Below are 20,456 nucleotides of genomic sequence, written 5' to 3' on the forward strand. Positions count from 1 at the left end.
AACCCACAGGGGTGCTTTTGCCGAATGAGGCGCTCAAACCCATGACCCTGAGATTAAGAGTCTTATATTATTATTATTATTATTATTAGGCTGGAAGCCGCCCAGAGTAACTGGAGCAACCCTGTCAGATAAACATGATTATTATCATCAGTGCCGGTATTGCGTACACTTGCATACCCCCAGAAAAAGCACTGGTGGTTGTTGTTGTTGCTATTATTGTTTTCCAATTTAAACCAGCCCTGAATTCAGAACCATGAGGAGTGGGATCTTGTATGAAGCTTTGGGGGGAGAGGTGAAGCTGGAAGATCTGAGATCTTACTTTATTTCCAAGGAAAAGGATGCAAAGAGTTTGATTTGCAGGTAAGGCCGGGGCGGAAAGCTCCCAATCTAGGAACCATTGGTGCCGGTCAGTGAAGGAAACATTGAGCAACCGTAAGCTGCAGCGGAAGGCAGTTTCCCATGCGCCTGACTCAGCCTGGCAGCTCTGAAGCAATGTTTAACGAGCAGCGGCCTTATTGGATCGTGAAATCTGGCAGTAGCCGGGAGCTAGGCTGCGTGGGGGAAAAGAGGTCCGAAAACAGCCTCGCAAGCGAAGTTCCTATTCCACAACTCTTTACAACGCCGCTCCGTAATTACGTAGTTAGTTAGATGCGGTGCCGGGGACAGGCTGATTAAAAACCCCCGAACACACCTCTGTGCATTTTCACACAGAAAGTCAACTGTTTTAAACTCTGGCTTCAAGCTTCAAGGGCAATTAAAGAAACATTCCAGAGTAGCACAGCGCCAAATCAAAGTTTTATCTGCAGAATACGGATAGGTGCTTTTTTCGAAACGGGGAAAAGCGATGCCTAGTGCAAGGACGGTATCGTAACGCAGTCGTGTTCTGCGCTGCAAACCAAGCACTGGTATTTGTTGCTTCCTTTCCCAATGCCTTCCTTTGAAAAATTCGGAGCGGCGCAAGGCTATTTTTTGTTCTGAAAGCGTGGCCCAGGGAAACAAGTTGGGTGGTGGGCCCCAGGCTGATAAACACTGCGGCTTGACAGTGGGTGGGTATGAAAGAGGCTAGGGGCTTCCAGATGGCTAGGAAGCAGAGATGAAGGCCACCACCTTTGCTGAACTATAACTCCCAAGCTCCCTTGTTACGGATATATATCTATATGCACACACCCCGTATTTTTCGCTCTATAAGACGCACCAAGACAACAAGACGCACCTAGTTTTTGGAGGAGGAAAACAAGAAGAAAAATATTCTGAATCTCAGAAGCCAGAACAGCAAGAGGGATCGCTGCGCAGCGAAAGCAGCAATCCCTCTCGCTGTTCTGGCTTCTGGGATAGCTGCGCAGCCTGCATTCGCGGGTTGTGAACGTGCTGCCTGCATGGATCACGTTCGCAACCCGAGCGTCCGCTGTACTGGCAAGGCAGCTACGGCGACGGCGTTCATCTCTGGAGATGCAGGAATCTCTTGACCAATGTGGGGCTCTGTGCTCTGACCACCCACAGTCGGAGGCAGCGATGATTTTGAACCCCAGTTCCTGGAAGCCGCAGGAGGGTAATCCGGCCTGCAGGCTTCGAAATTGGGGCATCGGGTTGCTTCCTGTGAGAAGAGGAGACTGGAATAGATGAACCACTGGCCTGAGGCAGCCGACTCTCCTTACGTTCGTATGTTAAAGGGAACGGGTTCAGAGGACGACGATGGACGCAGCCAGCGACACGGTGCACAAGCGAGGAACAGGCGAAGGAACGGTTTCCCAGAATGCTTCCGACCACAACCAGAACACGACCGGGATGCGTCAAGGCCCAGGACGGACGCAGACCGCCCCCCCCCCCCAGGCCTGTCAGCACGCAGACACAAAGTGGGTACCGTGATTTCTGTTGGGGCTGAAGGCATGGGATCCTGGGTCTGGTTGAGATCCGAAGACCACCTGCTCTCTCCAACCGGTGGTGGGGAAACAGCGCTTTTCAGAAGGGGGCTTGGAGCTGCCCCACCCTCCTCGATCCTGCCCCCAAAGTTGTGCCACAACAGGAGACTTCCCCATGCCCCGGATGGCAAACCAAGGTCCCTGATGGCAATCACCAGAGGGGAGAGTGGCTGCCGTTGCGCAGGATTCTGGACTAGACAGGCCTCCTCCCCCCTTTGGCCTGATGCAGCAGCCAAGCTCTTCTTAATGGCTACCAGCCTCAGAATCGTACAGCTGGAAGGGACCTCCAGGGGTCATCCAGTCCAACCCCCGATCTCAACTAAAGCAACCGTGACCGGTGGCTGTCCAACCGCTGCTTAAAAAACTGAAGGAGAGTAGTCCCCCACTTTTCGAAGGAGTCTGTTTCGTTTAGCCACCAAGTTGCCACTGTGCTGGGTGCTGTTTTTGTGGGTTTATTATTCCTTCCCGCCCGCCCCCCGCACCGTGACGTGGAGGTTGCCAGGCTCGAAGCCAAAGCAGGGGAGCTGGAACATTTGCCGGCCAAATAACACACCTGGGTGAGCAAGCGAGAGAAGAAGGCGAGGCTGCTGGAGACCAGGGAAATTAACACAGCTCTCCCCCAGTCACCTGCCCTTGCTGCCACCTGGCAGCAGAGCCTTCTCTCGGTTCCCGGATGCCCCCCCCCCCGTTATCAAAATTATGATTAATTACCTGCCCTTCAGGGTGGCGCTGTGGTCTAAACCACAGAGCCTAGGGCTTGCCGATCGGAAGGTCGGTGGTTCGAATCCTCGCAATGACGGGGTGAGCTCCCGTTGCTCGGTCCCTGCTCCTGCCAACCTAGCAGTTCGAAAGCACGCCAAAGTGCAAGTAGATAAATAGGTACCGCTCTGGCGGGAAGGGAAACGGCGTTTCCGTGCGCTGCTCTGGTTCGCCAGAAGCGGCTTAGTCCTGTTGGCCACATGACCCGGAAGCTGTCTGCAGACAAGCGCCGGTTCTCTCAGCCTATAGAGCGAGATGAGCGCGCAACCCCAGAGTCGTCTGCGACTGGACCTAACGGTCAGGGGTACATTTACCTTTTGACCTGCCCTTCACAGCCCAAGGTCCCAGGGCAGGTTACGACGATGAAAATGCAATGTTAGTTCGAAAGCAACCGCAGATGTAAGCTGCATCCTAAAAAACGTTCACCCAGGTGTGAAATGTCGGAGGCGAGAGCCCAAAAGTCCGTCACTGCGAACGTCCTGGCCTGTCTCATCCTAGCTCTGACCTCTCCCTAAACCCACAGGCCTTAAAATGCTCTCAAAGTGATGCTTCCCTCCTTTCCCTGGACCCCTTAGCTGGCCTTTTGGGCTCACCTGGGAATTCAGTACCTGGGAGATTAGGCTTGCTGGCATTTCCAGCGGATTTTGTGGGGCGACTAGAGGCGGCAGCTTTGAGGGGGAACGTCCTCTCCTTCCTGATCTATGGAAACGTAGAGTTGGAAGGGACATGGCGGGTCATCTGGACCAACCCGTGGCAACGCAGGAATGTGAGACTCGAACTCGTGCCCTGAGATTAAGCGTCTCGTGCTCTACCAACTCAGCTAACAAGGGCTTTCAACTGAAGCAGGTGCACAGTTTTACAAATGGCGCAAGGGCTCTTAAGGACGAAGGTGCAGACGGGCCTTTCGCAGATTTTCCACCTGTTTTTTAATTGGTCAAAAGCTAAATTGACGGGGTTTACCCAAACCATCTGCACGGACAAAGAGAAGGAGGTCCAGAGGGAAAAGAGAGACAGGGCCGTTTCCAGAAAGCAGCGGGGTATTCCTGCAACAGAGAAAACGAGAGGATCAAAGAGTTGGAAGGGAACTCCAAAGCTCATCCAGTCCAACCCACCAGCAATCCAGGAATGGACTCACTCTTGGTCACATCCGCTCAACACAGCAAGATCCTGCCTTCATACGCAGGGGAAGTTCCTAACTCACCGACCTTTCAGCCCCTTGGGCTCCCCTCCGCTGTTTGTCTGCTTGTTTATAATATTGTGAAAACTAATAAAAAAATTTTTTGGGGAAAAAGCAGAACTCTTTCGGTCCTCCTTGACACAGAGAGTTGGGGATAGAGTGGCCTTTCTCCCACTGGGGCCTTGACTGATGCAAAAAAAGAAGAAGGCAGCAATCATTTCCTTTTTCAGGATGGAACGGAAGCAAAGTCACAGAATAGCCAATTAATGCACCCTGGCTTAGGAAGGAAAGCTCACAAAATATATTTTGCCTTTGTTTGTCTGCCAGCCTGGTGCGACATCTAGTGGCAGGAATCTGTCTGAAGCAACAAATCTCTCTCACCGCTTCAAACCACCCTCAGTGCTAGGAACTGGGGTCCTGGGAAAGCGTGGCGTAATGGTTAGAGCGTGGATTTGGGCTTACCCTCCTCACTCCAAAGCTTTCACGATCGCCTCGTTGGCTTCCACGCTGATCTGCGCTTCCGCCTTTGCCGCTTCGTCGGAGGCAGACGCCAGCTGCGACAATGCCTTCTCCAGGTTCGACTTGGCTGTCTGCGAACGGCAGGGGGGAACAAAAGTTATCAGGATCAGATCCGGAAGAGGAAAAATGGAGCAACGTGACAGTTGCCGGGGAGGGCATTTCGGGCGGGGGTGATGGGGACAAAACGCTATCGTCACAGGGCTTGAAAGAGTCTCTGGGTTTTTCTTTAAACGATTCGGTTCCATATGGGAATGTTTGTTCCCATTTCAAAGAATCTACCGCATTTTTCCGTGTATAAGGCTATGTTTTCTTCTTTAAAAATCATGCTAAAAGGTAGGGGTTGCTCAACCAACCTGGGTAAGGTAAAGGGACCCCTGACCATTAGGTCCAGTCGTGGCCGACTCTGGGGTTGCGATGCTCATCTCGCTTTACTGGCCGAGGGAGCCGGTGTGCAGCTTCCAGGTCATGTGGCCAGCAGGACTAAGCTGCTTCTGGCGAACCAGAGCAGCGCACGGAAACGCCGTTTACCTTCCCGCCGGAGCGGTATCTATTGATCTACTTGCACTCTGATGTGCTTTCGAACTGCTAGGTTGGCAGGAGCAGGGACCGAGCAACGGGAGCTCACCCTGTCACGGGGATTCGAACCGCCGACCTTCTGATCGGCAAGTCCCAGGCTCTGTGGTTTAACCCACAGCGCCACCTGCGTCCCTGGATAATCCTCCGCAAAAAAAGCAAAAGCTCAACAACTCTGTGCCATCTCCCTCCATTTTCTTAAATTAGAGTCCCCCAAAATAGGGGGAGTCTTATACATGGGGGCGTCTTATAGACGGAAAAGTACAGTAACTTTTCAATAAAGGATATCTATAGACTTTGCCTCTGTTTGGCAGGCATATGACAGACCAATCACATGGATGGCAATTTCCGAGGCAAGTACATCAATTCATCCTGTATTCATAATGTTTGTTTTGCATTCTCTCTGCACCGGGTCTCTTTCTGTAGCAACATCTAATTCAATGTGCTCTCTCTTGAGAATGCACTTATTAAGTTTTCTGAAATAATGGCTTTTTCCTTTATTTTATTTCACCTATCCTACTGGACTGTTCCTTTATAATAAAGTATTCTTTTACTACAAACCCTACTGAAAAATTCAAAAAAGCAATGCATGCACAATTGTTAAGTCTTGCATGTGGTCATTCCCGCGGCGTCGAAACAAACTTGGAAAATATTTCACGTTACAGATGAAAAGGTAAAAGACCCCTGGATGGTTAAGTCCAGTCAAAGGCGACTATGGGGTTGCGGCGCTCATCTCGCTTTCAGGCCGAGGGAGCCAGTGTTTGTCAGCAGACGGCTTTCCGTGTCATGCGGCCAGCAGGACTAAACCGCTTCTGGCGCATGACGGAAACCAGAGCGCACGGAAACGCCATTTACGTTACTGATTAAGCTCACGCCCGCAGGGTATACTTCGAACTAGGGTGTCAAAGTGATAAAATCTCTTCTAAAAATGGCAAACCCCCTGGGCCAGCACAAAGTTAGACTACAGATGGGGAGCAAGTCATGCTTCTGTCTGTGACGTCGCTGATGCCACACACTGGACAGAAAAATGCGAAGTGTTTTCAAATCAGAAGAATCTCTGCATGACCATGGAGCAGACTTCTGATATTTTTAGGGATTTTAAGGACAGGCTCCAGCTGGGTATGTAAGGAAGTCTCTGGGGGAAGAGGAAAGAGAGGGCAGGCATGCCACTCACCGCAGCATCGAGCTGATCCAACATCGCCACTTCCTCAGCAAGCAGCTGGACTGAAGAGTCTGCGTTCACTGTGATAGAGCCGCTACTAACTGCAAAATTTCAAGGAAGGTGGGGGGAAACACATACAAAAGAATTAGCTAAGAACAGGGCCATGAACCATTCCTTATTCCTTCCATTTCCTCCAAGGAACTCGAAAGATGGTCACATAATAATAATAATTTATTATTTATACCCGCCCATCTGGCTGGGTTTTTCCAGCCACTCTGGGCGGCTTTCAACAGAATATTAAAATACAATAATCTATTAAACATTAAAAGCTTCCTTCAACAGGGCTGCCTTCAGAACCCACGTGAAGTCTTGGCTCTCCCGGCTTCAGCGAAAGGAACCCGAAGCTTCCGGAGCACAGCGGCTATCCCCGAAGCCTTCGCAGTGCAGTGCAAGTTCCCGCTGAGCTCTGGAGGCTTCCGGTTCCTTTTGCTGAAGCCAGGAGAGTCTTGCTCTCCCGCTGTGCTCCGGAGGCTTCAGGCGGCTATCCCTGAAGTCTGGAGAGCAAGAGGGGTCGGTGCGCACCAACCCCTCTCGCTCTCAAGGCTTCAGCGAAAGCAACGCGTAGCCTCCGGAGCGCGGAGGGAGCGCTCCCTCTGCGCTTCGGAGGCTTCGCGTTGCTATCGCTGAAGCCAAGGAGCCTGCATTCGCTCCACAGGATGCACACACATTTCCCCTGCATTTTTGGAGGGGAAAAAGTGCGTCCTATAGAGCGAAAAATACGGCAAGCTTTTTCTTAAACCAAGGTACCACTGTATCTGAATTTCTAACATGGTTCACTGGGGGTCTCACTGCAAAGGACCCGAACCGCCACCCTGCCCCAGTTTCCAAACGTACTGAAGTATTTTGTGGAAGAGCCGTCCTCGGCATAAACCGTCACAACTCCAGGCTTCAGGACTTGCAAGGTGGGAACATGGGCTGCCAAGATGCCGAAGGATCCACTCAGCGTGGGGACGTCGACTTGCTTCACGTTGGCCGCATTGTAGTAAACCTGAAAAAGGGGACAGGGAGCGTGTGAGAAGAAGCAGAGAGGTACTTTACAGACTCACCTGAGCTTGCTGGTCATTTCAAGAAGCTACTGTATTTTTTGCTCTATAGGACTCACTTTCCTCCTCCTAAAAAGTAAGGGGGAATGTGTGTGCGTCTTATGGAGCGAATGCAGGCTGCGCAGCTATCCCAAAATCCAGAATAGCAAGAGGGATTGCTGCTTTCGCTGCGCAGCAATCCCTCTTGCTGTTCTGGCTTCTGAGATTCAGAATATTTTTTTTCTTGTTTTCCTCCTCCAAAAACTAGGTGCGCCTTGTGGTCTGGTGCGTCTTACAGAGCGAAAAATACGGTGCTTTTCTGCATTCAGCTTTCCAGTGTATTTAAACGGCTCTGTCTTTCAGTCAACTTGGGCAGGTCGGTACAGGATCATGTTGCTGGAGGTTCCACAGCCTTCCCCCGCTCCTCAGCTTGCCCTTTCTCAACACCTTCCCCAAAATTTAGCCCTCCATCCCTATTTTTGAAAGGCTCCGCAAAGACTCTTTGGCTGCAAAACACACACTTTATACGGGCTTAGCTACCGACAAGTTAATTTTCTCGATTTCTTTCAAAGATGTGTCTATGTTGTTATGTTCTTTTAAGTACACAACTAACACAGAAGATGCTATAAAAGGACAAATAAATAAATAAATACAAGAAGTCAATCGAAACAATCCAGAAGCACAGAACCACCAGATACGCTCCGTTTCCAAGGTCCCAGTTTCAAAGCATTGAAAGAGACAGATTTTAGTGATGAACTGAATTGCAAACGGGAACCTGAGCAAGCTTGTACAAACTTCCCTTTGATGCTTTTATATCTTTAAACTACACATGCACGTTTTTCAGAAAGGCAACCTCGCGGACTAGCGACGAGGCTATGTACCCAGAAGTTCCCCTGGCCCTCCAAGTTAACCTTTCAAATCTCTCTCTCCCCCCTTTCAATCCGGCGACCTTATGGACTAGTGCCTTGCCCAGGCTAAAACACATTAACCAGGAGGTTCTGCAGGTCAACAACTCCTCCCCAAAGTTGTTTTTTTGTCGTTTAGTTGTGTCCGCCTCTTCGTGACCCCCTGGACCAGAGCACGCCAGGCACTCCTGTCTTCCACTGCCTCCCGCAGTTGGGTCAAACTCATGCTGGTAGCTTCGAGAACACTGTCCCACCATCTCGTCCTCCGTTGTCCCCTTCTCCTTGTGCCCTCCATCTTTCCCAACATCAGGGTCTTTTCCAGGGAGTCTTCTGTTCTCACGAAGTGGCCAAAGTCTTGGAGCCTCAGCTTCAGGATCCGTCCTTCCAGTGAGCCCTCAGGGCTGATTTCCTTAAGATTGGAGAGGTTTGATCTTCTTGCAATCCGTGGGACTCTCAAGAGTCTCCTCCAGCACCAGAATTCAAAAGCACCTCCTCCCCAAAGTAACCCTCTTAAATCTCCCTTTTTTTGATCTTTTGCAAAGAAGCGAATGTAATTATTCAAAGAAAGAAAAATAAAAAATATTATTATTATTACGTAAATCCTATAAAATAAACAAATGAAGTCATGAGTGACCTTGTGGACACTTGGAGCAGACTGACGAACCCTCCTCCTTAATTTAACCCTTTAACCCTCTTTAAATTAAAATTAATTAAGTGGTAATATGTGGTATGTATCTTTTTTCTTTTTCTCCTATTTTTTGTTTGTCTTTATTATTGTTAACCTCTTCTTTTTATTATGTTTATCTACTGAAAATAATAAATATTATTTGAAAAAATAAGCCTCTTTCAATTAACCCTTTAAACCTCTTTCAATTAACCCTTTAAAACCCCTTCCCCCTTCCAATGAAGCGACCTTGTGGACTAGCAACTTGGCAGCTTGTCACGTAGCTGGGGGTTCCACAGGCTCCCCCCACTGCTGCAAGTTAACCCTTTAAAGGCCAGTCTTTAAAGAAGTCCCCCCCCAAATCCCCCCCCCACTTTGGTTGCCATGGCGACTACCTGGGAGGGCGAGGCGAAGGTGAAGGCCATCTGGGCCTGCCCGGCAGGGGCGGCCTCGGCATAGTGCCTGGCGTGGGCCCGGGAGCCCAGGGCCCAGGCGCGGCGGGCGAGGAAGCGGCCGAGAGGGAGCATGGCGACGCCAAGGGCACAGCGGAGACGAGCAGCGGGGAAGGAAGGCGCCGGGAGAAGCCTGGGACTACAGGTCCCGGCATGCACCGCGCCGAGCGGAGCCTGACGGGAAGCTTCCCAGAAGCCACCGCGCCTCCTCATAGGCACTCCGTTTCCCGTCATGCATCACACCGAAAGCGGATCTTTCATAAGGCCGCCTTCATTATAGTCAGGCCTGCTGCCCCCCCACAATGCACTGCGAGCGCCAGGACTGCATTTCCCGTCAGGCACCACACCGGAAGCGGGTTTTTAAAAAGTCCGCCTTCATTCGCCTCAGGAGCTGCTGCCCCCACAATGCACTGCGAGCTCCAGGACTGCATTTCCCGTCAGGCACCGCACCGGAAGCGGGTTTTTAAAAAGCCCGCCTTCGTTCGCCTCAGGAACTGCTGCCCCCACAATGCACCGCGAGCGCCAAGGACTGCATTTCCCGTCAGGCACAGCGCCGGGGCCGAATTCTCGGCGGGCGCCGCCGCCCGCGCTATGCCGCATGGGAACTGTAGTCCCATTCCCCCCCTGACAAGACACTGTTATTGTTTGACGTCTCCCGGTTCCCCCTCTACTCTTAAAGCAAACCCCAGCTTCTGCTCGGCCTTTCCCTGAGGGAAAAAGCCTAACTCTGGTCCAGGAGCGGAGGGCTGAGGAGCGCCGCTCTAGCCGCTGCCCCGGAACTCTCTCGTCGGCCGACCGGAAGCCGGTCCGTCGCTGCACCGCTTCCCCGCCGCCACTTCCGGCGCGGCCTACTCGTACCGCGGAGCCCCGGATGGCGGCGAGGCTCGTCTGGGTGGCGGCGGCGGCGGCGCTGCTGACACTCACGGCGGCGGGGAACAAGACCTCTCCGGCGGGGGACCCCGCGGCTACGGAGGCGGCGCCGACGGCGGCGGCGACATCCGGGTCCTCTTCCTCCTCTTCCTCGTCGTCTTCTGGGCTGCTGGGCCTGCATATGCCGGCGCTTCACCGGGCGCTCTACGTCATCGCCGGCGTGGCCGGCATCGGCCTCCTCTACTACCTCGGGGGGCGAGCGCTGCGGTGAGGAAGAGGAGGAGGAGGAAGGCCGCCTCCCCCCCCAAAATGGCACTTCCGGCTCGGGGCCCGGATGCGGCCCCCAGGCCCCTTCCCCCGGCCCTCCGAACCTTCCCACGAAGCCACGCCCACTCCCCACCTTTTCCATTTCCTGCCTTGCTTACGATCGCAATGGGATGTGGGTTAAACCACAGAGCCTAGGACTTGCCGATCAGAAGGTCGGCGGTTCGAATCCCAGCGACAGAGTGAGCTCCCGTTGCTCGGTCCCTGCTCCTGCCAACCTAGCAGTTCGAAGGCACGTCAAAGTGCAAGTAGATAAATAGGTACCGCTCCAGCGGGAAGGTAAACGGCATTTCCGTGCGCTGCTCTGGTTCGCCAGAAGCGGCTCAGTCCTGCTGGTCACATGACCCGGAAGCTGTACGCCGGCTCCCTCGGCCAGTAAAGCGAGATGAGCGCCGCAACCCCAGAGTCAGCCACGACTGGACCTAAGGGTCAGGGGTCCCTTTACCTTTACCTTTACCTATTATCGCAGTAACGGTCATCGCCCTTTGAAACCCTGGGTCACTCAGGTGGCAGAGCACTAGACTTGGGGTCATGAGTTCAAGTCTGGGCAAAAAAATAATCCTACCTTGCGATGTGTTGGGCTAGATGACCCTCTGGGGTCCCCCTTCCAACTCTGTGATTCCAGGATTCTTTGCTCGCTTGGTGGGAAGGGCTGTACGTTCCAGGGGTGCGTGGAAATTGTTGTTTTAGTCGTTTAGTCGTGTCCGCCTCTTTGTGACCCCCTGGACCAGAGCACGCCAGGCCCTCCTGTCTTCCACTGCCTCCCACAGTTTGGTCAAACTCATGCTGGAAGCTTCAAGAACACTGTCCCACCATCTCGCCCTCTGTCGTCCCCTTCTCCTTGTGCCCGCCATCTTTCCCAACATCAGGGTCTTTTCCAGGGAGTCTTCTCTTCTCATGAGGTGGCCAAAGTCTTGGAGCCTCAGCTTCAGGATCCGTCCTTCCAGTGAGCACTCAGGGCTGATTTCCTTCAGAATGAAATTTAGAGCACAGCGCCACCTGCGTCCCTGACTGAAGAGTAGACCTGCTGAGATGAAATGTCGCTAAGCCGGCCACCTCCGCAAATTTCTATGGGTCTGCTCTGGGCTTGCTTAACGTCACACACAGCCCGTAATGAGCACAACTGTAGCTGAACGCAGGCCATTTTTTTGCAGGACGAGGAAACCGCCGCGCAAAAAGTACGGGCTCCTTTCCAACTCGGAAGACCCCATGGAGATGGCTTCCCTTGAGAGCGACGAAGATACCCTGTTTGAAACTCGGAATCTGAGACGGTGAGTGCCAAGTACGAATGACCCTTCAGGTTGCGGGTGTTAAGGCTGGTGACACCCAAGTCCGGCTGCAGGATTATATCAAGGTTGAACAGCCAAGGATGTGTTTAACCTCCCCTGCTTCTATGGGGTGTGTTCATCTGGTGAGTGTATCTTTAATAATAATTGATCGGCTCCCAGTCAAATATTAAAAACACAATACAGCATTAAGCATTAAAAACTGCAGGAGATGCCGGAAGGAGGCGCACAAGGCGCTATCCAAACATTTTAGGGACTCTGGATTTTTGTAGGGTTTATACCGAGCCTTTAATAATAATAATAAACTGGTACCTCAGGTTTCAGACTCCACTGACCCAGAAATAGTACCTCGGGTTAAGAACTTTGCTTCTGGATGAGAACAGAAATTGTGCGGAGGTGGCGGGAGGCCCCATTAGTTAAAGTGGTACCTCAGGTTAAGAACGGACCTCCAGAACGAATTAAGTTCTTAACCTGAGGTACCACTGTAATAATAATAATAATTTTATAATTTATACCTTGCCCATCTGGCTAGGTTTCCCCAGCCACTCTGGGCAGCTCCCAACAGAATATTAAAAACAGAATAAAACTTCAGACATTAAAAACTTCCCTAAACAGGGCTGCCTTCAGATGTCTTTTAAAAGTAGGATAGTTGCTTATATTCTTGACATCTGACGGGAGGGCGTTCCACAGGGAGGGCGCCACCACCGAGAAGGCCCTCTCTGCCTGGTTCCCTGTAACCTCACTTCTCACAGTGAGGGAACCGCCATCTCCAAGTTCACAGGGGCCGGTGCAGATATTAGCGCTGCGGTCCTCAGCACTCTAGGGCTGGGGTATTGTTCGGTCGGGGTACTGGGAGTTCTTGTTATTTATATTAACTTCATATCTTACCATGTTTTATGTGGAAATGGTTTGATTTGGTTGCGTGTTTTTGATTGCTTATTACCAACTTTCGTATGTTACAATTGTGTATTTCTTTTTCATTCTTTAGTAAGCTGCCTTGAGCCTGGGATGGCGGCCTGCAAATAAAATTATGTATGTATATATATATGTCAGGAATGATTGGTGGGTACTAGTAGAGATAAGAGTCGGGGAATTCAGCCAATGACGGGGTGAGCTTCCGTTGCTCAGTCCCTGCTCCTGCCAACCTAGCAGTTTGAAAGCATGTCAAAGTGCAAGTAGATCAATAGGTACTGCTCCGGCGGGAAGGTAAACCCCAGAGTCGGTCACGACTGGACCTAATGGTCAGGGGTCCCTTTACCCTTTACCTCTGTCCGTAGATCAACTGGCAGATTCCCCGTAATTTTGCTTCCGTTTTCTAGGTGATGACGGGACCAACGGCCTTGAAGTGACCAGAGGAGGTGGAGAGTCATCATCGGAAGCCACTTTTATCAATTCCCTTTCTGTTCCTTTTTTTAAAACTGTTACTTTAAAAAAACCTGTCGCCTGGAGCTGCTTTGCCCCACACAAACTTCATCCCCGGGGCTCTTGGAGAGGAGAGCTGGCGTCCCCTCTTTGCCCCGCAGCCGACGAGACGAATGTAGTGACTCTGGAGATCGAATCGCCAAGCCCTCCAGGGCCGTGTTCCTTCCACATTCCTAAAAAACAGGCAGGATAAGAGTTTCGGATCAAAATTCCAGCTTGGGGCGGGGGTCCTGTCACCGGTGCAACGTCAACGATCCGCCGCAGCTCAGGGGCCAGGAATTTCCTCTCCTTGAGACGTCCATCAGCGACGTTTGCTGCGGCTGCTCTTCTTGGGTCCTGATGCGGCAAACCTGAACGAGATCGCCGCTGTTTAAACCCAACCCCTTTCCCCGCCACCAGCTCACCTGCCTCCGCCGCCGAGTGGGAAAACCACGCAGTTCTTCTATCCTCTCCCCGACATCGGTATCGCCTCGCCCTTTCGTGGGGTCGCCTGCAGCTGCATTCCACAAACTGCTTTCGAAATACGGCCCCAGCAAGAACTGGTGGCAGCTCAGTGGGTGCCGAAAAACCCAGTGCTGGCGCTTAAGGAATTTGGAAAGGTGCTGTTCTGTTCAGGGGCGAGGGACTGGCCTGATGTCGTTGGACTCCGGTTCCCATCGGCACTGGTCAGTTTAGCTGGCGGATGAGGGGAATTGTAGACACACGTGAGTTTGGATGTCCTAAAGGTTCCAGACCGTTTTTTGGTTTCGTTTCTGTTTTGTTTACATCCAAGCGATGACCCCAACTTTGGACTCATCCGTTTACCGCTTACAGCGGGAGGCACGGCTGCCTTCGGCTCTTCTGCAGCGTCGCAATGGATCACTTAGCAATTGGAGAAAGCGTGTTCGCAGGCGAAGGAAAACGGCAGCCAGGAAATTCCGTTTCGACAGAACTGCTCCCTCCGTGACAATATCGCGTAACGGTGTAGGTTGTGCCGCAGGTCAGGCTAAAATGGGGGAACTGCGGTTATTTAAAGCCGTCTGTTCTTTCCTTTCCGCGCTACTGATGAGATGGATCATTCCCTCCCTTTCCTTCCTCACCCCAAGAAGTCAATCTAGGCCAGCTTTTCCCCTAAACGATTTGCAGTTCCTTCCTTTTTTCCTGTGGCATTGTATGCCACAAACAGCCTGTTTCTAAATACATCCCTGCTCAGAGTCGACCAACGCTCATAAATGTCATTTTTGCCTACTTTGGGTAGGATTAACATTGGCCGTAATAACCCAAGAGTTTTCCAAGTGGGACAAACAGTCAAGAAAATACGGCTTTATCGGTGGGCCGCAGGTTTCTGTGTGTCGAAACGAATCTCCTTTCCCTGGGGACCCATAAGGCGAGGCAATATTTGAGAAACAGGACTGTCAGAACGAAACTGGGGCTCGCCCTTCGATTTGGGACCAGCAGCTGTGTGTTTGTGTATGGAGGGGCCTGGTAAAACAATTCTGGGAAGATAACTTGTGCAGTTTTACTCTGGTTCCAAACCTGAAAATTTCAGCTTGAAAAACAAATACGAGAACAATTATTTTATTAAATAATTGCGGGGATGTTATTGTCTCTCTTTCGGTAGTTCTGGAAAAATCAACCCTCCGCCTGGTACGTAATAAACATTCCATCCTCGCCTGCATTTCTCTGTTTCAAAATTCGCTGTTTAAAACCGGGCGTGGGCCGGGGTTACCTTGGGACGGTTTTTTGCACCCTCTTTAAGCCAGTGGCAGGGATGCGGGTGGCGCTGTGGTCTAAGCCACAGAGCCCAGAGCTTGCTGATCAGAAGGTCAGAGGTTCAAATCCCCGTGACAGGGTGAGCTCCCGTTGCTCAGTCCCTGCTCCTGCCAACCTAGCAGTTCGAAAGCACTTCAAAGTGCAAGTAGATAAAGAGGTACCACTCCAGCGGGAAGGTAAACGGCGTTTCCGTGCGCTGCTCTGGTTTGCCAGAAGTGGCTTAGTCCTGCTGGCCACATGACCCGGAAGCTGAACGCCGGCTCCCTCGGCCAGTAAAGCCACCTGCGTCCTTTTTATTACTCTTGCTATAAATATCCTCACCTCGCACCAAAATGATCTTATGATTGGGCAGTTTATCGTTTTTTTGCATTTTTACTCCCACATCTCCAGCAGTTGTCTGGGGGTGGGTTGGACTAGATGACCCTTGAGCCCCTAATGCGCAAAACACTCACAAGCACGCACACTTTCCATTCAACCCCCTGCACGTTATTTAAAAAATTAAAAAATAGTCCCTGGCTGTGCTCGCCCCGTTCCCCCTAGGCTCAAAGCTTATTCTCCCAGCTTCAAAAGGTTTGCACTAATTACCCTAATGAGGTCAGGGGAGACCTGGGATTTCTGCCATTAAAAAAGACAGGAACGAAAAAGTGAGCGAGCGAGGGTTGGAAAGGGAGTGAGCAGTCTGATGGCTGCTTTTATTATATTTTTTTAAGCCACATCTGTCTGCGGAAAGATGGAGCCTGTCTGAATTTCTTCACGCCCCCTTTCGACCCCAAAGCTTCTACTTTTAACCTTTTTTTAATAAAAAACACACCAAACCATTGGCAAAAGGTATATACATCTCCGCCCCGAGAGAGCCAGACGCACGCTTCTTTTCTTCCGCCGCAGAATTTCCTTTCTCCCTGTCAAAAGCGCAAATCGAAATCACCCCACCCACGAAGGCGGTCAGAAATTAGTGTCAGGGTAATTGCAGAAGGCTCCACAAGGTTAATGCACCATTAGCAACCGGGTCCGGCGTAGCTAAAAGCCGGAAAGAGACAGGTTGTCAAAGGCTGGCCGGGAGATTAAAGAGCTGCCCTCTTCACGGCTGTATCCCCTAGTGGGTGCTCTTTAAATACCGTATTTTTTGCTCTAGAAGACTCACTTTTCCCCTCCTAAAAAGTAAGGGGAAATGTGTGTGCATCTTACGGAGCGAATGCAGGCTGCACAGCTATCCCAGAAGCCAGAACAGCAAGAGGGATTGCTGCTTTCACTGCGCAGCGAATATATATATTTTTCTTGTTTTCCTCCTCCAAAAACTAAGTGCGTCTTGTGGTCTGGTGCGTCTTATAGAGCGAAAAATACAGTGCTTTATGCCCACTTTATGCACCAACTACTACCAACTACGTTATGCACAGTCCACTCCAGGTCTTGTTTTTGCTGACTGTATAGAGCTTCTCCATCTTTGGCTGCAGAGAATATAATCAATCTGATTTCGATGCTGCCCATCTGGTGATGTCCATGTGTAGAGTCGTCTCTTGTGTCATTGGAAAAGCGTGTTTGTGATGACCAGCTTGTTCTGTTGGCAGAACTCTATTAGCCTTTGCCCTGCTTCGTTTTGATCTCCGAGGCCAAACTTGCCAGTTGTTCCTTTTATCTCTTGATTCCCTACTGTAGCATTCCAATCCCCTATAATGCGAAGAACATCCTTCTTTGGTGTCACTTCTATAAGGTGTTGTGAGTCTTCATAGAATTGGTCAATTTCAGTTTCTTCAGCACCAGTGGTTGGTGCATAAAGTGGGCATAAAGCCCTGAGTGCTCACTGGAAGGACAGCTCCTGAAGCCGAGGCTCCAAAACTTTGGCCACCTCATGAGAAGAGAAGACTCCCTGGAAAAGACCCTGATGTTGGGAAAGATGGAGGGCACAAGCAGAAGGGGATGACAGAGGACGAGATGGTGGGACAGTGTTCTCGAAGCTACAAACATGAGTCTGACCAAACTGGGGGAGGTAGTGGAAGATAGGAGTGCCTGGCGTGCTCTGGTCCAGGGGGTCACCAAGAGGCGGACATGACTAAACGAGAACAACAACTTTGTGCCGCGGAAGCAGCCAGAATCCCCCCAAATTCCCCTGGAAAGAACTCTTAAAAAGCGTCGCTTGTTTGGGTGTGTAGATTAATCAACCTGCAGCGGACTGGTTGCAGGTTGATTAACTGCTAAGATCATGGATAGGCAAACTAAGGCCCGGGGGCCGGATCCGGACCAATCGCCTTCTCAGTCCGGTCCGCGGACAGTCCGGGAATCAGCGTGTTTTTACAAGAGTAGAATGTGCCCTTTTATTTCAAATGCATCTCTGGGTTATTTGAGGGGCATAGGAATTCGTTCATTCTCCCCCCAAAAAAATATAGACCGGCCCCCCACAAGGTCTGAGGGACAGTGGACTGGCCCCCTGCTGAAAAAAATTGCTGACCCCTGGCTAAGATGTTTGCTGCTGCTGTTGAATATCCAGCACACGAAGGGCCGGATTTAGGTTTGATGAGGCCCTCAGCTACTGAATGTAATGAATTTAGTGTCATAATGAATGGAAAATGCCATTATACAGTGGTACCTCGGGTTACATACGCTTCAGGTTACAGACTCCGCTAACCCAGAAATAGTGCTTCAGGTTAAGAACTTTGCTTCAGGATGAGAACAGAAATCGTGTTCCGGTGGCACGGCAGCAGCAGGAGACCCCATTAGCTAAAGTGGTGCTTCCGGTTAAGAACAGTTTCAGGTTAAGAACGGACCTCTGGAACGAATTAAGTACGGAACCAGAGGTACCACTGTATTTAAAAATCTTGGAGATTTGTTTCCCCCAGCTCTTTGTGGCAGGGTTAGGTCCATTTCGGTTTTATTTATTTCCTAAAAAAAGCTCAACTTCCATCCTAAAAAAAGGTCAACAACTTGGGTTGGCCCCCACGGCTCTTCACTTCATCAAATCTGGCCCTCTTTGGAAAATGTTTGGACACCACTGCCCTACATTTAAAAACCAGTGGCTTCACAGCGGGTGCTGGGAACCGTAGTGCCAGACGGGCGAGAAACTACAGTTCTCGTTTTCTGCACCGTGGCTCTTAATTCAAGCCACTTCATTTCCACTGCACTTTCGCCTGCGAATATTCACATGTCGTTCTCCCCCCCCCAACCCCCCCGGCCGTATTTGATCTGCCGCTACCCAAAGCACAGCCCCAGGCGGAGAGATCCACAGCCTCCCGGTCGCCATAGGAACCAGAGACTGCCGTTCTTTCGCACCCGGTCCCCGGGGGCCCCAGATCCTGCGGCGGTGTCGTAATGAGCCTGTGAAGTCGGAGCTTCGGGGGGAAAATGCGCCCGCCCCCCCGGCCTCTAACACTTTTTCATCTCCCCCCGCAAAGTGGAATTGCACAAAGGTAAAGGTTATCAGAGTCAAATAACTTCCCGGCTGAGAGGCTAAACTGCGATTATATTCTGCTTTATGCTTCTGCGCCTTTCTGGCCCAGAGACCCTGCAGCAAAATACCGTATTTTTTGCTCTATAAGACTCACTTTTCCCCTCCTAAAAAGTAAGGGGAAATGTGTGTGCGTCTTATGGAGCGAATGCAGGCTGCGCAGCTATCCCAGAAGCCAGAACAGCAAGAGGGATTGCTGCTTTCTCTGCGCAGCGATCCCTCTTGCTGTTCTGGCTTCTGAGATTCAGAATATCTTTTTTCTTGTTTTCCTCCTCCAAAAACTAGGTGCGTCTTGTGGTCTGGTGCGTCTTATAGAGTGAAAAATACGGTAATTCAAAGGTGGGGGTCCCAGAAACACCGTCCACAAAAATCCTCTTTTCCCCACTTTTAAATAAAGACCTTTTTTTTTTTGGGGAAGAGGAAATCTACCCTAGCGCTGCAAAAGGGGCGGGGTGACTTTGTGCGCTATGTTGTAGCCCCTCCCCTCGCAGGACATGCCCCTCCCAGTGGAGGCGGAGCTTCTGTGGAATCAGGAAGCTGGTCAGATGCCCCCCAAATGAAACCCCCAAGTAGGATCTGACTGACTGAGGAATCGGGTAGAATCCTGCCTACATGCCTGGCTGTATATTTCCTCCATTCATAAGGACTAGAAACTTTTCTGGTTGTTGTTTTTTGCAGGAATAAATTTGCGGCTCTGTTTAAATTCAGAGGCCTGCTAGCACCACCCTTCCTTCGACATCCCTTCCACACACCCAAAAAATACACCGTATTTTAAACATTGCCCGAAAAAGAAGAAAACTCCCTCTGGCCTTCATTAAACCTCACAGTCCCGACATTATATGCAATAATGGAATCATTAAACAGAAAATATTGTATTCCTGACGCGTCCGCCGGGGACCTGCCCGTTTTTCCTTGTCTAAATATAACTGCAACGTTCTTAGACAAAGAGCTGCTTACGATCCCGCGGGGCTTTGTTATATTTTCACGGGCTGGGTTTGGAATAGAGTGTTTCCTCCTGGATCACGTGCTCCTGATTCCCTTACTCATCTGCGGGTGGAAAATCAAATAGGGTAAGGGGAGAGTAATGGTCCCATCAACTCCTGGCATATAGAAGGGGAAGAAATGGAGGCAGTGAGAGATTTTACTTTCTTGGGCTCCATGATCACTGCAGATGGTGACAGCAGCCACAAAATTAAAAGACGCCTGCTCCTTGGGAGAAAGGCGATGGCAAACCTAGACAGCATTTTAAAAAGCAGAGACATCACCTTGCCAACAAAGGTCCGTATAGTAAAAACTGGTTTTCCCAGTAGTGATGTATGGAAGTGAGAGCTGGACCACAAAGAAGGCTGATGGCTGAAGAATGGATGCTTCTGAATTCTGGTGCTGGAGGAGACTCTTGAGAGTCCCATGGACTGCAAGAAGATCAAACCTCTCCATTCTGAAGGAAATCAGCCCTGAGTGCTCACTGGAAGGACAGATCCTGAAGCTGAGGCTCCAAGACTTTGGCCACCTTGTGAGAAGAGAAGACTCCCTGGAAAAGACGCTGATGTTGGGAAAGATGGAGGGCACAAGGAGAAGGGGACGACAGAGGACGAGATGGTTGGACAGTGTTCTCGAAGCTGCCAGCATGAGTTTGACCAAACTGCGGGAGGCAGTGGAAGACAGGAATGCCTGGCATGCTCTGGTCCAGGGGGTCACGAAGAGGCGGACACAACTAAACGACTAAACAACAAAAGGCCAGGGCAATGGATGCGAGTTTTAGCTATGTGCAATCTGCTGGCTGGTTTCTATACACATTGCCCGCCTCCCTCTCTGCCCCGCTTCCGGGCAAGCGGGATCCGAGTTCGAGGAGACTGCAAAGTCCTCTGTATGTGCTTGAAATCTACAGTCTGCACATCACAAGGAGCAGGATTCCTGATGAGGCTGTGCCTGCGGGAGACTATCTCCTGCAGAGCTCAGTGAGCGATTGGGTATCTAAGCATTTAAATCTTAGCATTTATATAGCTTTTTCCTCACCGCTGCAAGATGCAGAGCTCTTCTTACACATTCTCTGATTTGCAAAGTTTGCAAGGATAGAATTGTAAAAAACGGAGAGGGGCGTAAGAGGACATCCGAACCCAACCCGCCATTCCACGCGGGAATCCTGCAAATTGC

The 20,456-nt window shown here is 50.9% G+C and overlaps 2 protein-coding genes across 2 annotated transcripts; one reads left to right on the forward strand and one right to left on the reverse strand.

The window, feature by feature from the left end:
* Window positions 1–3,570: 3,570 nt before the first annotated feature.
* ATP5F1D (ATP synthase F1 subunit delta) lies at window positions 3,571–9,342 on the reverse strand. Its single transcript, XM_082206795.1, has 5 exons — window positions 9,156–9,342; window positions 7,004–7,157; window positions 6,122–6,210; window positions 4,318–4,445; window positions 3,571–3,721 (listed from the first exon to the last, which is right to left on the reverse strand). Exons 1-4 carry the CDS (start codon window positions 9,285–9,287, stop codon window positions 4,323–4,325), a joined length of 498 nt encoding a protein of 165 aa, XP_082062921.1. The 5' UTR covers window positions 9,288–9,342; the 3' UTR covers window positions 3,571–3,721; window positions 4,318–4,322.
* Window positions 9,343–9,365: 23 nt separating this feature from the next.
* FAM174C (family with sequence similarity 174 member C) lies at window positions 9,366–14,769 on the forward strand (the record flags this gene model as incomplete). The annotated part of the gene is made up of 4 exons (XM_082206901.1): window positions 9,366–9,491; window positions 9,892–10,349; window positions 11,561–11,677; window positions 13,012–14,769. 4 exons carry the CDS (start codon window positions 9,366–9,368, stop codon window positions 13,013–13,015), a joined length of 705 nt encoding a protein of 234 aa, XP_082063027.1. The 3' UTR covers window positions 13,016–14,769.
* Between the last annotated feature and the right edge of the window lie 5,687 nt (window positions 14,770–20,456).

This window comes from Podarcis vaucheri, assembly GCF_965113315.1.
Source record: "Podarcis vaucheri genome assembly, chromosome: 18".
Lineage (NCBI taxonomy): Eukaryota > Metazoa > Chordata > Lepidosauria > Squamata > Lacertidae > Podarcis > Podarcis vaucheri.

Coding starts and splice junctions, on each gene's coding strand:
- ATP5F1D (XM_082206795.1), bottom strand. CDS start 9,287: ATGCTCCCTCTCGGCCGCTTCCTCGCCCGCCGCGCCTGGGCCCTGGGC. Junction 6,211..7,003: donor CTCTTCCACAAAATACTTCA/GTACGTTTGGAA, acceptor GAAATTTTGCAG/TTAGTAGCGGCTCTATCACA. Junction 4,446..6,121: donor TGGATCAGCTCGATGCTGCG/GTGAGTGGCATG, acceptor TGCCGTTCGCAG/ACAGCCAAGTCGAACCTGGA.